General features: G+C 33.2%; 1 protein-coding gene across 14 annotated transcripts in view; it reads left to right on the top strand.

The window, feature by feature from the left end:
- PPIP5K2 (diphosphoinositol pentakisphosphate kinase 2) overlaps positions 1–16,730 on the top strand; it is a gene marked incomplete at its 5' end in the record, with an annotated part of 70,509 nt that extends 53,779 nt beyond the window's left edge. For 2 of the 14 annotated variants that reach the window (XM_079703544.1, XM_079703543.1), the window contains 8 exons: positions 856–1,029; positions 2,328–2,400; positions 4,028–4,147; positions 5,048–5,110; positions 7,039–7,098; positions 8,714–8,854; positions 11,987–12,112; positions 16,611–16,730. In XM_079703544.1, the coding sequence (XP_079559670.1) occupies positions 856–1,029; positions 2,328–2,400; positions 4,028–4,147; positions 5,048–5,110; positions 7,039–7,098; positions 8,714–8,854; positions 11,987–12,112; positions 16,611–16,723 (870 nt within the window). In that variant the 3' untranslated portion in view covers positions 16,724–16,730. Of the gene's footprint in view, positions 1–80; positions 202–855; positions 1,030–2,327; positions 2,401–4,027; positions 4,148–5,047; positions 5,111–7,038; positions 7,099–8,713; positions 8,855–11,986; positions 12,113–16,610 lie in introns of all 14 variants that reach the window. The other 12 variants (XM_079703546.1, XM_079703545.1, XM_079703538.1 and 9 more) reach the window with 8 other exon arrangements.
- Positions 16,731–18,294: the final 1,564 nt, after the last annotated feature.

Raw genomic sequence — 18,294 nt, 5'->3', positions numbered from 1 at the left:
AAACCTTTTTCTCATAAATACTTAAATAGTTGCTTTCAAGAGATTATTTCTATGCCATGCTAAACTTTTACTTCCATAAGGTAAATTATTCAAGTAAAACCTTGAAGACTTTTTCCAGCGTCCATCATCTCCATGGATATCAGAAGTTTGTACTTCCAAAAGACATACAGAGAAAAAGACTATTCTCTTCATTTTGTGCAAGTAGATTTTACTCTGTCCTCACTGTCTGAAACCTGAACATGCAAACGTGTAAAATGAAAATGTTTGCTGCATGTTTTGCCTACTGAACTCTATAAATGATCTTTGGAGGGGGTAAATAGATAGATAGCTTGAAAGTGTAAACAAGTGCAGTTTGAATCCTCCATCTTATGATCTCTAATTTTTTTTGTCTGGCAGACAGATTTCCTTTCATACATATATACAATGAAGTCTCTTTAACCCTTTGCAGGATTCTTTAGTGCTTTGGGTTGAAAAGTTTGCCCAGTATAGCATAAAACCTCTTGAATATCATATTTTTAACATTGCTAAGATAAAAAAATTGTTAAAATCTTTCCAGTTCTAAGAGGGAAGTGACAACTATTAAGCAGTATAAATATTTTGTATATTTAAGATAGTAATGTAATTCTCATAATCATTATTACTTACAATTAGATTTATAACTCATTCCTATCAATTTCTCAAATATTAAAATATTCGGCTCCCAAATTACTGTTTAATAGTTTTTTAAAAATTGATAAACAAATGCAAACAAACTGTATTTTTTTTTCTTTCTGATCATTTGGCTCTGTTGTATCTAACTTTGCATGCTCTGCTTTTTTTTTTTTTTTTTTTTTTTTGCCCCTTTCTCACTTCCAGGAAGAGAGCCCCCTGAGTGTGTCTAGCCCAGAGGGTACTGGTACCTGGCTGCATTACACCAGTGGTGTGGGTACTGGGCGTCGAAGACGCAGATCAGGGGAACAAATCACTTCTTCCCCTGTCTCCCCCAAATCATTGGCTTTCACATCCAGTATTTTTGGCTCATGGCAACAGGTTTTTAAACTTTACTTCATTAAACATTTTTCCTCCCCGCATTCAGAGCAACAAACAGCTGTCTTTGAGGACATCTAATCCCTTATATTTTACATCAGAGTAAATCCTTCTGTTTTTAAATTTTGAATTCACTTAAAAATGCTTGTAATGTCTCACAATATTTGAGGGAAAGAAACCACTTACATTGCATGTGTTTAGCATTTTTACTGGGGGGGGTTTAAATATCCAGGATTTTAAAATTAGTCAATAAATTTTATACTCCTGGAACTTTAGCTTGTTAATTAAAATTTTTTAAATGTAAAGAAATCTTTTTTTGACTTATATGTTCTTTAAAACATTCAGAAATGAAATTACATAATTTGATGATAAGAAAATTTAATAACCTTTTCCCCCATAATTGAAAAATAGATTCCATTTGGAATTTGCTGAGAATGTGAACATTTTTTTAAATATCAAAATTTATGTGGCCCTGTGTTAATTAGCAGGATACATCGAATACTGATGGTTCTCTCCCTCGCTTTCTATTATCTGGAAGTATCTAATAATTTCATACAGTATGGGGTTTTTTTAGTTGTATAATATCTTAATGCTCTCTTTAAGATAAAAGGGGACAATGTATATGTGCCCATCAACAATATGCCCCAACAAAAGGGGTCAAAATAAAATTACTTCAGAAGGACTTTTTGTGATGACATTTGGAAACTTAAAATACTATGGGTTTTTTTGTTTTTTTGTTTTTTCACAATGGAAGGTCTGCTCATACACATGACTTTTCCAAGAATTTCAGCAATTTCCTTTTGGAAATATAATGCATTGATTATAGGAAAAGGGATTATGGTATCCATTAAGGCTGTGAATATTTAAAGGTTACTCTGATAAAGCCTGTGCATGGATCAGTAATTGTATGGTGATCTCAACAGTCTGTCTGTCCTTTCTTTTGTTTGTGATTGTTTTTCCCCCTTCAAATACAGGAGCTGTTTAAGAGTGGGCATTTGGCTTCTTTTAAGAGAGAGTGAAATTATTAATTGTCTATTAATTGTTTCTTTTCATCTGTCTTGTTTCATACATGATATTTAATTCTGAATGCCTGCTTCGCACCACTTCATTGCAAGGACCTCATATGAAATGGACTCCCTTCAGAAGGGGATCTTGCATGATCTTTCATAATTTGTGTATTTCTACTAATATTTATCATAAGCTTATTAACCTTTGTCTGTCTGGAACAGGCTGCAAATGAAGTATGGACTTTTTAATTTATTTTACTGTTTTAGTTCATTTATTTTGCTTTCCTTGTGCAGGTTGTATCTGAAAATGCTAATTACTTGCGAACAGCAAGAACTCTTGTAGAACAGAAGCAGAACCCTACTGTAGGTATGTGGTCTAAAGGAAGTTGTATTCCAAACCTTAAACTCACTATTTTGCACACATGTAAAACTCTTCAGAGGTGAAAGCATGACCAAATGCTATGCTTTAGTTTTTATTTAACATACACTAATTCAGAAATGTTGAGTCATAAAGCTCAAAATATAAAGTTTTGATGAAATAAATATGAAATAACATTAATTTTGTTTCATAACCCTTTTGAATGCCCATAATGTAAACTACTTAGTCTAATTGCCAGTGCTCATTTTTAATCTTGTATTCTATAAGTTAAAATCCCAACATGTTTTAATTTAGGAAGGAAACTTCATTTTTCCCAGCTGATAAAGATGAAAATATGCTATCGCATATAAAAAGAATCTACTATTCTGATTAAAAAATTTTTTAAGTGGAGAGTGTTTCAAACCCTATCTGGGTATATTAATTATCCTTTTGGTTTTGTTCATCTCTTAGGGAAAGCCAAAGCAAAACTAATTTACAGTGACAATGTTAATTCTTTATTGACCTATAGAACATAATTGTTTCTTTGCTAACACTCAAGCAAAGCAACATTGAAAAAGACCTTTCTAAACTTATTTTAGTTTTAAGCTCATGATAGATAACCTACATGAGATAATGACATATTATTTTCTGTAAATAATTGTCTAAATCAGTTTAATAACAGCATAAATAAATTTCATTATGTTTCAACTATGTATGTACTATGATCTCTATACTAAGTTTATGAACTGTCCATTGATGCCTACATACTTGAAAAATCTCTCTTTAATTACATACATGTTAATTTGATACCTTTTGATATTCCCACAGTGTCTTGCCAGATGCACACACACACACACGTGTGTGTGTGTGTATATATATATATATATGTGTGTGTATATACATTATATATATATATATATATATATATATACACATACATATACATATATATATACATTACTCATTTCTTTATGTATCATAATGTATCTGATAAAAATTTACTTAATCCTTACCCAGTGGTAAAAGTTTTACTTGGGTATAAAGACTTTTACTACAAGTTAAGCATCGGATTGGGGTCTTATTAATTAAGATCTTAAATCATTTAAGTATTAGGAATTTAGAGTGATTTAGGCCTGAATGACCACTTAAAAGGAATTGTTTCACCTGGTCTTCTCACAAATTTCATAATAGATATTGATAACTCAAATTCAAGGGCATCAGGAAAGCTTCCTCATTTACAGATATACCTTCAAAAATATTGATTTAGTATGATTTAATTTATGCTAGGAGAAGTTTTTTTATATGGCCTGCTCATGCAAATTGATTGACAGAATTCCTTATCATCCTAAATTAATTTTTATGATAGTGTTTTTTTTTAATATGTATATGTCTAATTATTGTGTGGGCATATTATTTTCCTCAAAGAACATTTTCTCCAGTGTAAAATGCCTCCATTTGTACATATGATAAATGGTGGTTGTGATTGTATTAAGTTGACATTAAAAGTGAATTGTAAGCCTGTTCAGGGCACTGCCAGATATGTGTGGTAAGAGCCATGTTATTGCATGCTGCATGAATTCCCAATGTGAATAGAAGAACACCCGTTGTTGTATGTATTTTCTCTAACTCCCATCAGGGTCTCACTGTGCGGGCCTGTTTAGCACCTCGGTGCTCGGGGGTTCTTCAAGCGCACCTAACCTACAGGATTATGCTCGTACTCATCGTAAAAAGCTGACCTCTTCTGGCTGCATAGATGGTATGTGCACACATGCACACACAGATTCATACCTACACCCATGCACACACCCATGAGCATACGATATTTCTCAAAGGCAAGCCTAAGGCCACTGACTGATGCAAGTGGAAACCTAGCACCCTTTGCCTAAGTGACTATCAGTGCTCTGTTATTCGCTACTTGGGTCCATGTTTCATCAAACAGTTAATTGTAGTTAGACTTACAGTACTTGTTCAGTGAGTGTTTCACTGAAATATGAAATTTAGGACTACATCATGTGTATTCTTCTTTTAAATAGTTGATAAGCCATATTATAAAGAGTAAATCTTTCTTTGATCTTTTAAACGTTTGTTCATTATTAAACGTTATTTTATTTACTAGTATTGATCTAAATAAATAAAGTGAATGGAATGTTTATAAGTAGAAGAAAATATCATATTGGCAATATTTTTATAAGAATAAACATAAGATGAGAATATGTTAGGACCCCTAGTAGAAGGAAATCCTCTCATTACTGTTAATACACCTTAAATTATAGTATTCAGAACACCTCTTGAGGCTCACAGAAGCTTGCCCCTTTTGTTAATAGGAGTGTTTATTAGCCCTTTCTGAATTAGCTTTATTTGAAACTTTTTCTCATGTATCCACAAATTTATTTTACTCAGTAAAACATGGCTTTCCCAGAATTGCCAGCTCATCCTGCTTTTCTTTCTTTTGTATATTCTGTTAAACACTTTGCCTCTATCATCAAGCCATTTACTTCTTTTAACCAGTTTTTGGCTTATTTCCCTCTCTCATTGTCCCTTCTGCATGTCACCTAATTCTAACCTCCTTATATATTTGTTTTTCCTCCTCTTTTTTTAAGTGTCCTTCTTTTGGTAGCTGTTACGAATTTCAGGTACCTGTTTTTCTCTTTCTCAGACGCCACACGCGGTTCTGCTGTTAAAAGGTTTTCTATCTCATTTGCTCGACACCCAACCAATGGTACGTTTTGCTTTTATTTTAAAAGATAATCCCCTGCTTCATCCTTTTTTATTTTTCTTCTGTTTCAAAATATGTGGGGTATACAGTATCATTCATTTCTCAGTCCTTAATTTCAATTGGCATACAATTCTAACTTATTATTCACCCAAAATATTGATACTGTCTAACTCCCTGTTTCATCTGTAATTTACACAATAATTTAGCACTACTCATCAAACTTAAATGACCACAATGATGATGAGTTTTAATACTTAATTAGCACCTAAAAATTCCTTCTGATTTCTCAAGTGATCAATCTACGTAATTTAAAAAATACAATTAGTATTATTTATTTTCTTTTTAATTCTTAATAATTTTAATGTGTTTTTCTTTCTAGTTTATTTTCTTTTTTTTGAATTTTTGAATTTTATTTTATTTTTTATATAGCAGGTTCTTATTAGTTATCTATTTTATACATATTAGTATATATAGGTCAATCCCAATCTTCCAATTCTCCCAACCATGATCACATGGTTGTTTCATTGAGCTATTTAACAAAAATACAGAACCACACTTGTCAAATAGCCAAATGAGATGTGTCTTTGAAAACTTCTTGGGAACCAGGGGATGCAGGTTTCACTGTGTAACATTATTTATCCCTGGCTGTCTAAAGCAAAACCCAACTTGGTCTGGAGCACTCTGAAAACTTCATTCAGCATTCACTTTGTCCTCATGTGGCAATATGGTTTGCTGCTGTCGAGCAACCAATTTTGGGGGGGTACTATTGCTTTTTGTTAGAATTTGGAGGGCTCCTGATAGGAAGAAGACTAGGCTAAAAATCTAGACAACCAGTTCAATTAAATTCAGTTTTTGAGGCTGAACAGGAAGGTTTTGTGGCCATTATTTATAAGCTGAATTTTGCACTATTACAGCTTTCTTACATAGAGCTTTTTTCATGTGGGACAAGAGGGAATATTCACTAATCATTTTTAAATAACTCAGAATCAAAGAATTTAAAAGAAAACATACACGTTTTTGCTTTTATTTGGAATGAAGTTGTTTTTATCCATGCAATTTTTTTTTCTTTTTCTTTTTAATTGTAAGTAAGTTTTTCAAAAACTCAAGTCAGGTCTTTCAGAAACTATTATGAAGCTCAGGGATTGAACACAAGTTTATAGTCATTCTTCTTCTGGATCCTTTAACAGCACACCTAAGTTAACAGTACACTAATACTTCTTGAAGGTGGAGTAAGAAGATCTAATCCTCAACAAGTGAAAATTTAGCCTTAAAGCTAAATGAGCTTTCCCTCCATTGTAGCTGTTTAAATGCTACTTTTGAAGAAAAAGATCCTTATTTGATACAGCTGCAGCTTCTAAAGAACCCACATGCATAAGAACTTCTTAGAAGAAAAACCAAAGTCACAAGAAAAACCGAAGTCACAAGGAAAACCGAAGTCCCAAAATTCTAAAGAAGAGACATTGAAGATTTAAGACTGACTATAGTTTTTGTACAAAATGCTTATGTGTTTATAGCCAGTATTGCAAGTTTTATATAGGAGAAATCTTTGTTTACTGTAGCTTAAAAAAAAAAAGCTTTTGTTAAGTTTAACAGAAAATAGAGTAATTTTATATTCTTTTGGTTTAGACTTTTTAAAAAATGTGGATTTTCCACACATTGTGTGACTTGATGCATATAAAATGCATCCCTTTTAATTCTATAAATATTTCTTTTGGGTTTCAAACTTACTTTTTTATGCTGTGTTGTCTTATCTGTCCTATGAGTTGTCATTTGACTCTTTCTTTTTATTTTTATTTTCCTTAACTTCCATGTTTTTTCCATCTTAACACATATTATGGACTTACCCCTCCCCTTCATCTTTAGTTCAAAGAACATGGTGAAACAAGTATCCTCTGACAGTGCTTTACCTTATTTTCTGGGCCTCTGTGCAGAACACCTACACCTCTATAGGTGCTGGTCCGTTTCCTCTGTGGAATTTCTAGGCTCCAGTGGTATGTTTTTATAGCTTCTAAACATGACAGCAGGGTGGCTTTTTAAACTGCTGCGCTAACCCTTTCACTGTGCATTAAAGAAAAAGTTTACTAAGGATAGATGGAAAAAGATATAGTCCAAAGGGACTTGATTATATTGTCATTTGCCTGTTATGAAATCTAACAGGCAAGTGCAAGAAAATAGTTGTTACAAAAGACTTATAAACATTCTGATGAAAGGATAAAAAAGCCACAGTATTAAGTTTAGCGTAATGCATGGAAAGGGTTTGCGCTTATTTGCATGAATCTTGTACTTTTAAAGAAATGTAGTACTTGTGGAAGCCTAATTTCTTTAGTGCTTAACTTAGCTGCTATTATGGTATTATAGTTTTGTTTTGTTTTAAGTATATGTAATGTTCTGTCATGCTTTGGTTTGCACCTGAAAATCAAACATACCAGTTTTGTTAATCAAAGGATTTGTTGTTTTCATTGAAAGATAGATTCTCTTTTAACCAGAGTTTCCCTATTGCAACTAAGAATTAGACAGTTCTTGGGTCAGTATTTTCTCCCAAAATTAAATAAATATCAGTCAGTGTTAAAATGAGCACATGCCTATTGAAGCAGAGAGTTTTCCAGTCTATTTGAGTTTAGTTTTTACTTTTAAGTTAAGAATATTAGACTTTATGTAGAAACTAAACATTAAAAGTATTTCTTTTGGAGGAAAACTAGTTTAAATTTTTGAAAAAGTACATGCAGAAAGTCTTGTTATTTTAGTTGTATATAAAAGCAATTTTAAAAGCCATTCAGTTGAATAAAGTTTAAATAAATAGGCAATATTTATAAAAAGTGAATAACCTATGTCCTATTTGTTTAAAAAAACTGTATATTTAAGTGCTTTTGTTTCAGTGATGGTATTAATACATATCTGCATGGTTTGTTTCATGAAATTTTTGTATTCCTGTGCCATTGTTGAATGCAAACATATTTGTATTTTGTATTGCTTTTTACTTGGCCTGACTTCACTCAGCTAGCAATTTCCAACAATAGAATTATTGTGTTAATTCAATAAAGGTAGGTGAAATATGTTTTGGAATTTTAATTTCAGCGTAAATGAATGGATGTTATTTTGGGGTCACACTAGAAAGTATTATTGGCCTTGTTATGACTAGAAAAGTATTTAAAATCACTCTTCACAAGTAATCGCTTAATTGTTTTTCAACAAGAAGTTACCTTTAGCATTCTGGCATCAGGGAGACATTATGGCATCAGCTTATTCACCTATCAAATAGACCTGATTCTAAAAAGTAAAAACTGAAAAATCTATATTTTTTTCTATTTATTATTCCCCCAGGTTTTTTTCTTTAAGTATTATTCTTAGATTTTACCAAAATACAGAATGAAATTGTGTGCATGCTGTACTATGTGGTTACATTTAAAATGAAATCTTTGTCACATCTTGATCCAACCCCATACTGCATAGCATCTGGTGTCATGACTTCAGAGATCTCATGTGTTTGCATGTGATAGATTGAAAAGACCTAAACTGTCTAGTTCTAAGCAATGGTCTTCTTCCTTTTTAATTAATGATTTTTAAGATATCCAACTCTTGTTTTTGTTTTTGTTTTTTTTCCCTCAGGCTTTGAATTGTATTCGATGGTGCCATCTATTTGTCCTCTAGAAACTCTTCACAATGCCCTGTCTTTAAAGCAGGTGGATGAATTTCTTGCTTCCATTGCTTCTCCATCAAGTGAAGTTCCACAGAAGACCCCTGAAATTTGTAGGAAAATTATTATTATTATTTGATTTTTAGGCAATAAAGATTATCTGAATATAAAAATAATTATAAAAACATAAATTCAATAGTGATAGTAAATAGAATTTTAGGAGAGAAAGAGAAGAACATTATCTAGAATTCTTTGGTATAATATGTAGTGTACCAGGCTGTTGTCTTGACTCTTCCTCAAAGACTTTTTTTTTTTTTTTCCAGAAAGGGGGGAAAAATCTAAGACCCAGCAATAAAATCAGCAACATGTAATATAGAGTCATGGTCTTATTTTCACATTCCTATTGTATGTCATTTTATAATAAGCTTTTTAAAAATGACAAAACATCAGTCTATATTAACCTACACATGCCACATGCCCATCCCTTCACCACTTTTGATAAGCAGTCATATAGACTCAGAGCCCTTAAGTAAAGAGAGCAAATTAGGACAACAATTTTTTAAATTGTGTTCTGCAGAAAATATTCTGAAGAGGTTAATTCCTCTGTGTAAAAAAAAAAGGGGGGGGAGGGGTTTGTGGCTAAGTTTTGGAAACTTTATTATATCCCACCTCCCTTTAAAGAGGTGTAGTTTCATCAGCATATAAACAGCTAAGGTTCTTCTTTCTATAAAGAAAACTATATACCCACATTTTCCAGAACTTACTTGCTGAGAAAACACTTTTTTTGGTAATGTATTTAAACATCATGTAGAACTATTCTGAGGGATTTCAGTTTGGGAAATGTTCAGGGCTACCTTTTTAGATGTGAGAAGTCAGCTGGCTGTTGTCATTTTCAGCTCTGTAGGATCCTTTGACACATTGGAATTTCCAGTTTAGGAAGCATTCATTCTGGAAGAGAATGCTCTGCTTAGAGTTAAGAGTCTTGCTAGTCCTAGTCATATCTTAGCAAAGGTACAAACTTTCTATGTATACCAGCTCCTTTTTGTAAGGAGAATGCTGTAAATATGTTTTTCCCAAGAATGAAATTGGAGGTCTTGGGATGAAAGCCACTTTCGTGTGTTGCTGTTACTCTCTTCCCTTTCCTGGGGAACCACAATGTATTATTCTACAGAGTTCTATTCAGTGTATTCTGTCCAAACAGCGCCCCCTGCATTTTTGCCTTTCTCTCTCACATCTTGTGGTAGAGGTCAGCTTTTAACCATTAAGGGTAATGGAGAGGTATCTTGGTGTGAATGTTCTAAAATATTTCACTTTAGGAATGGTTTGGGGAAGTAGGTTTCAGTTTTAAATGTACATATGAATGTGTCTGATTCTGAGAATTGATAATACTCCAGATGAAATAACCTGCAAGCTATAAAGTCAAAGTCAGGAAACTGAAGGATGTTCTTCCTTTTATATTCTCTATTAGCTGATAGAATGGACAATGCTGCTCCTCAGAATGCAGTAGAGAACCTGAATAAATAAATTCTCATTTTCTCTTTTACCCTTCTTTATACTTGACATTTCAGTGCTTCCCTGGGTCAGGGATTTATAATCTTAAAATAGAGATTAAAGAAAGACTGTAATTAGTAAATAAGAATTTAGGGTAGGCATTAATGCTGCTTTGAATTTAGAAGATCTTCAGTAAATGACTTAAAGGAAAAGTAGCAGTAATGACGTCTGTTTTGGAAAGAGAATTTTGGTGGAATGTGTACAAAAAGATAATCTTTGAATGTTTATGCTGTGGCATTGCTATCTTATGATGGCTTCATTTCTGTGGTTAGTGAATTCAGTTCCTCAGAGTATATTATTGAGGCATATTAATAAAATGAAGGATATTATATTCCTTTTCTAGTTCTCATTAACTCTTCTCTATATTATGGACACAAGTTGTACCACAACCCCTCTAGTTCTCTTAAAATTTCATTCCATTACTTACTAAGGGAACTAGATGAGAAAGTAAATATAGTTAATGCCGTTCATAGAGTTGGATAAACCTTAGAGTTAATCTAATTCATTGGTCTTCAAACTATATTCCCAAGAGCTTTAGGAAGTTCCGTGAGGAAGAGAAGGATGCTTAGTGATTAGGCCTGTGTCTTCTGTGGTTGCTTCAATCAGAGTCTCTGCTTTGATCCGTTTTATTTAAGATTTCATTTGAGAAAAGCTTACTGTTTTAAGAGAAAAACTTAGAGACACCACTGAGGAAATTAACCAGTTAGTGCTCAAGCAAGACTAAAACCCAGGTCTCCTAAAGTGTATGTTTTTTCCATTCTTTTTGATTAAAGAAAATAGGGTTCCAATTATGATGGAAGTATCTGAATCCTGTATTTTATAGTGTAACTGCAGAATAAATATTTAGTAATCACAATATATTTATGTAATTTATACTTAATTCCCTGGATTGTCAAGGAAGTAACATCATAATATAGAACTATACTGAATTTGTGGCATTCATAACAAGGGAGAAGACACTGTTAATATCTGTCATTCACAGATTTTTTTCTCACGTAGGACAAAATTAATTTTGTGGTAACTAGTAGATAGCTTACAATGAGGCACTGACAGTATCAGGTTGGTGGAAAAGGTGTGAGAATACTAATTGGATAAGTTAGAGGTGGAAGTTATAATAAGATAAAAAATGCAAGCAGAAAAGAGCTAAGTAATGATGTGGTGCTTTATAGGATGTTTTAGGCACTTTTTAATCACTTGTGTATTATTTTATTAGTGGCTACTTTGATCTTCTGCCAGTGAAATTTATGTTCATTCACTGTAGGTATCAACCACCAAAGGCACATTTCCCATAATTGGCCCACATATTGATTTTTCAGAGACACAGTGTTTATTACTATCAGGTCCTCTTCCAAAATTGCAATAATAGGCAAATTGGTCTTTTGTTATCTCCTTAACTCCCTTTGTTTAGGAACACAAAAGGTCATAACAATAGCTCCCCCACTCCAGCCTATCCTTTCCCGGAGGACTTCATACTTAAGAATTGTACCTACTTGTCCTTTTCACACCTCTCAATCTCCCCACCTTAATTAGAAAGAAAAAAAAATCTTTAAATTTCTTTTGCTTGAAGATAAATCTCATCTGGGTGATATAGGAAGACAATCTGATTTAATTATTTGTAATCTAGTTAGTTTAGATTTGATAGAATTGTCAGAAAATTATTGAATTACCATGTTGGATTTGTTTGTTTTTTCCAGCCTCTTCAGCTTCACGTTCCAGTCCAATAATAAGAAGAAAAGTATCTTTAAATACATATACACCTACAAAGATCCTCCCAATGCCAGCAGCTACCATAAAGAGTACTAAAGCAAGCAGCAAACCAGGTTAGGAGTGTGTGTGAATTTGTGGATTCAATATAGCAATTAGAGGAGTAATAATAGCTTGCTTTGTAGATGTAAAGATCTGTTTTTAACTAGGATCATTAGACTCTAGGAACTCTGTTATTGTAGCCTATTGACATATTTGGGGGTTTTTTTCTCTGTTAATTATCCCCCCTTTCCCTCACATATGTTAATAAAATATATTTCATACTCATACTTTTCTAAATGGATTTATGGACTGTCTTGTCTTCTGCTTTTCTCTTGAGCCAAGGCATCACTTTAGTCATTTTGTTTGAAACATTTTTTTTTCTCTTTCCCTAGAGTATTTTAATCTCTCCATTCTCAGTCTGGTGCTGTAACTACCAAATTCAACTATCTTTTATCAGCTTTTTTCTGTTTTTACTTGGCATATTTGATTGTGTTGTTGCCCATTACAGATGAAGAAAGTTGCAGAGAGGTTGTGACTTGTCCCTGTTCATGTAGCTAGTAGTCAGTAGACCTAAGACTTGAATACTCTTTGAATCATGGTACATTGTTCTCCATGTTTTAGATGCATAATAAATGTACCAAGTACACTAAAAAGGAATTATTCCATAGTTTATTGAGGCAGTGTTCTATAAGTATCCATTAGGTCAAGATTGTTGATAATGTTACTCAGATCTTCTGCGTATTTACCATTTTGGGGGATGGCAACACGTACAAGGGAGAGGAGGTTCTGATTGTTCTAGCAGTTGCTTAGAGAGCAGTTTCTACTCACAATTGTGGAATTGTCTGCTTCCCTCTTTAATTTGGTCAGTTTTTACTTTGTGAATTTTGAAACCATGTTATTAGGTGCATATACATTTGATTGTTATGACTTCCTGATGTATTGCCCCAATATCATCATGAAATTTCCCTCTTTTATTTCTAGTAATGCTTTGTCTTAAAGTTTATTTTATCTATTGTGAATTTAGCTACTTCAGCTTTCTTATGACTACTGTATGCATAGTATATATATATATATATTTAATTTATTTTATTGAAGTATAGTTGATTTACAATGTTGTGTTAATATCTGCTGTACAGCAAAGTGATTCAGTTTTATATATATATATATTTTTTCATATTCTTTTCCATTATGGTTTATTACAGGATATTGAATATAGTTCCCTGTGCTTTAACTTAAAGTAGGACCTTGTTGTTTATCCATTCTATATATAATAGTTTACATCTGCTAATCCCAAACTCCCAATCCATCCCTCCCCCACCCACCCTCCCCCTTGGCAATCACAGGTCTGTTCTCTATATCTGTGAGTCTGTTTCTGTTTCATAGATAAGTTCATTTATGTCATATTTTAGATTCCACATATAAGTGATATCATATGGTATTTGTCTTTCTGACTTACTTCACTTAGTGTGATAATCTCTAGGTCCATCCATGTTGCTGCAAATGGCATTATTTCATTCTTTTTGTGGCTGAGTAGTATTCCATTGTATATATATACCATATCTTCTTTATCCATTCATCTGTCGATGGACATTTAGGTTGTTTCCATGTCTTGGCTATTGTAAATAGTGCTGCTATGAACATAGGGGTGCATGTATCTTTTTGAATTATAGTTTTTTCCGGATATATGCCCAGGAACAGGATTGCTGGATCATATGATAACTCTATTTTTAGTTTTTTGAGGAACCTCCAAACTGTTTTCCATAGTGGCTGCGCCAGTTTACATTCCCACCAACAGTGTAGGAGGGTTCCCTGTTCTCCACACCCTCGCTAGCACTTGTTATTTGTAGACTTTTTAATGATGGCCATTCTGACCGGTGTGAGGTGGTACTTCATTGTAGTTTTGATTTGCATTTCTCTAATAATGAGCAATGATGAGCATCTTTTCATTTGCCTATTGGTCATCTATATGTCTTCTTTGAAGAAATGACTATTTAGGTCTTCATGAATGTGTATATTTTTTTTAACCAAACTGTCTTCATATTTGAGGGGATCTTTTTTAGACAGCATATATTTGGCTTTTTAAAAAGGCCATTCTAACAGTATGCGCCTTATAGTTAGTGTTTATAGTCCATTAACATTTAATGTAATTATTGATATGGTTGAGTTAGGTCTACTCTTTTATTACATTTTCTATTTATTCCTTCTGATTATTATTCCCTTATTCTTTCCTTCCTGTTTTTTTATTAATTCAATATTTTTTAGAATTTCATTTTAACTTATCTGTTGGCTTTTTTAGCTATACCTTTTTGCATTATTCTCTTATTGGTAGCAGTAAATACACATTTCTGGCTTTTCATGGTCTACTTCGAGTCAATTTTGTGCCACTTAACGTAAAATGTAGAAACCTTCCAACTGTATAGGTGTGTTTACCCTCCCTTCTTCCCATCTTTTACACATAGTTTCCCATATGTGTTACTTCCACATGTATTATAAAGGCTACAGTACACTGTTATGATATTTGATTTAAAGAGTCATATGTATTTTAAAGAAATTTAAAAGAGAAAGAAGTCTTTAATTATCCACATATTTGCTACTTTTTTTTTTTTTGCAGTACGCGGGCCTCTCACCGCTGTGGCCTCTCCCGCCGCGGAGCACAGGCTCCGGACGCGCAGGCTCAGCGGCCATGGCTCACAGGCCCAGCTGCTCCGCAGCATGTGGGATCCTCCCGGCCCGGTGCACGAACCTGCGTCCCCTGCATCGGCAGGCGGACTCTCAACCACTGTGCCACTGGGGAAGCCCATATTTGCTACTTTTAATGTTCTTTATTTCTTCTTTTAAGTGTTTGTTTCCATCTGGTTTCATTTCCCTTCAACCTGAATCTATTTACCATTTCTTATACTTCAGATCTGTTACTATATCTGAAAAAAAATATTTTACCTTCATTCTTGAAAGGTAGTTTTGCTAGACAGAGAATTTGGGAAGAAAGTTTTTTCTTTCAGCATTTTAAGGATGTTGTTCCACTATCTTGTCATTCCCCTTGTTTCTGATGAGAAGTCTTTGTTAATTTGAATTGGTTGTTCCCATGTATGCAATGGGTTAATGGATTATTTTTCTCTGCCTGCTTTCAGTGTTTTCCCTTTATCTTTGGTTCTCAGAAGTCTGACTACGGCATGCTTAGGACTTTTTTTTTTTGGTAATAAAATCCTGGTTGATAGTCACTTTAACCTGTCATCTCTATTCTGCTGTTAAACCCATCCAGTGAAATTTTATTTCATATATTTCTTCTTTAGTTTTAGACACTTGTTTTGATGATTCTTTGTAGTTTTTTTTCCTTCAGAGATTTCCTATATTTTTATTCATTATAAGCATATTTTCCTTTGTTCTTGAGCATAGTTAAAATAGTTGCTTTAAAATTCTTATCTATTAATCTGGCTGATCTCAGGATTGGTCTCATAAATTTTCTCATTCCCAAGAAGGAAGGTTTATTTCCTGTTTTTCATATACTAAGTAATTTTGGATTGTATCCTAGACAAATGCTGGACTCTGTTGTTTCTCTTATGTTCCTCCAAAGAGTATTGGGTTGTTTTTAAAGCAAAGAGTTAACCTTGGCTGAACTCAGATTGCAAACCTATGTATTCTGATGTGACTGACAGGTCAAATTTCACTTCACTTCTTTTAGCCTGAGCCGGACTTCTTAGGAGCTTACTCTGCTCAAGTCCCACACTTGATCAGGGTTTACACAAAGATTTGGGATTCCCCACTGGACTTCCAAGCAGCGATTTTTGCCCCAATACTTTTCTTCTGGTTCTTCATGCTAGTAGGACTGAGTTTTATGTTGTAGTTTTAGCCATTCCACATGGGGCAGACTGGATCCTGTCCTTAAGCCTAAAGCTTTTTTAAAAAGGGCACGGGGGACTAACTCCATGTTGTTCCCTTCTTCCAAATATTGATTCTTTTCTAGTATATGCCTGCTTTTGTTCACTCTTCAATGTCTTTAGGTAGTTGTTTTTTTCATATTTTATCCTGCGCTTATACTTGTTACCTGCAGGAGGAGGATTGGTCTGGCAGGAACTTACCCATCCATACAAAAGTGTAACCTGGCTTAGAATAACTTTTTGATAACTCATTGGGGCTTGATGTTGGTTTGGATATAAAAGGATGATTCCCAAGTCAAGAATGTTTCTAGTTCTCTAATATTTCAGCTTTTTAGATAGTGGTAATATAGGAGATACTGAAGAAAATAGATGTTTATAGGGAAAATGATGAGTTCAGTTTTAAACATGGTAAGTTTATATTTCCTGTCAACTATCTATATAGAGGTTTGTAGTAGGATGTACAGGATATACAGATCTTGAGGTAAGGGAAAAGGCCTGGGCCAGAAGTATAAATTTGAAGGTCGTTAGGACATTAAATGTTAATTTAAAATGATGGAATAAATTAGTTTTCCAGGAAGAATGCAGGGAAAAATAGAAGTTTGTTTTATGTTATTTGAACTTCTGTTGATTGTTTTGTATTACCTGAACTTGGATTGCTTGTGAAAATCTAAACAGTAGTTTTTCTTTTTATGTATAGCTCCCAGCGGACCTTCTAGTATGGTTGTTCCCAATACCTCATCTCGGAAAAAGGGTGTGAGTAGCAAAACAGAAATGCATGAACACAAAAAAAACACTGCGAAAAAAAAATGAAATCTTCTTAGCAGAAGCTGGAACTCAGTATACTTATAAAAAATCACGTGTTCAGTAGAAAGAGACACATAATAAACCTTGACTGAAAAGTATCAAAGCAAGTAATTTGTGTCTCCTTATACATCTCTATATTAATTTAAACATATATGACATCTAGAGAATTCTTTGTATATATTCAGGTAAGGCCTTTGTCATGATCTGGAAATGTTTAAAACAATGTTTATAGCATTTTATGTGTAGCAAAACTTATGGTGATAAAGGTCTTTTGTTCTGAATGTGATGTTTACCATGTGCCTATGGTAAAGAAGAGGAATGGGAAAGCCCAGACGGCCTGTGCCAATGTCACACAGTAATGCTGTTCGCTGAAGAACCTATGAGGTGGCCTCTGTACACGTTTTCACTTTCACAGGGTCACATCTGGGCTGCAAAAACCTATAGCTTGAAATTTGATGGCCATACTGGGGACTTTTAAAAAGCATATTTCCAAAGAGATTTCATTGACCATATAGATTAGAAACCTTTTTTCCCCCAATTGTTATGATTACATATATGCTGCAATATTTAATAACTGGAGTATTGGCATATGGGTTATTTTTTCAATCTATGCTTTGAATTTTTATTGCGTATTATTTAAAATATTACATATGCAGCTGGGATAACTATACCTTTATGCACATAAATTTGTATATTAATTTGTAGAAAATATTTTCTTTATATATTTCCTTACCATAAGGTGCTTTTGTTCGTCAGGACAATTTTTCTTTGTATATTGGCAAGAAAGACATCTTTAGAGTTTCTTTTTAAGATATAGTTGACAAATTTATAAATGTTAGTTATTTTCAGAGTTCTTTTTAGATCTAAAAAACTGAGTTCCAGAATGGAGGTAATCAATGTAAGAAGAGTATCTGAATTCCATTGTTAGTAGATATTATGTATAGCACCTATTTTTACCATTTCCATTCTTATCTCTAGAATATCAGTTGATCTCACTAAGATAACTTAAAGATTGAGCATTTGAAATACATGGTCATTTCAAATGATTAGATTTTGAAGGGAAATTGAGATTATTGCATTGTGATTTCATCTATGATGTGAAAAAATATTTATTATCCTTGGTGCTTACTTTCCCCTGATGCACAAATAATTATTGTATAAACCACTTGAAATGACTTAAACTGTAAACCAAACAGTACATCCTGATAAGAATTGCATTCATTGCCAGTTAGGTAACTTGAATTGCTAAAGCTTTAGTTTGAGGCTTATGTTTAGAAAAATTATTGAATTGTCGTATGAATGCAGCTATTAAAATCCTTCAGTAGAGACTCTCCTAACCTTATTATCATATATGAATTGACTTTAGAAAATAAGCATAGTACGTGTTCATTTTAAAAGGTACCAGATGCAAAAGTCACAAATATATACAATTCTATAAGTTCATATATTTCACATGAATGTAAATGTATTACATGGAGACATGTCTTGTAAACAGTTGAATGTACTAAGCTTTCTGTATGTGAAAATGTGGTTAATGTGCTCATTGTCAGAGTAAAGAAACTACTTTTATTTTTTAA

Source organism: Hyperoodon ampullatus, assembly GCF_949752795.1.
Source record: "Hyperoodon ampullatus genome assembly, chromosome: 4".
NCBI classification, from domain to species: Eukaryota; Metazoa; Chordata; class Mammalia; order Artiodactyla; family Ziphiidae; genus Hyperoodon; species Hyperoodon ampullatus.
The sequence above is the reverse complement of the archived record's forward strand: the minus strand, read 5'-3'. Positions and strand labels throughout refer to the sequence as shown.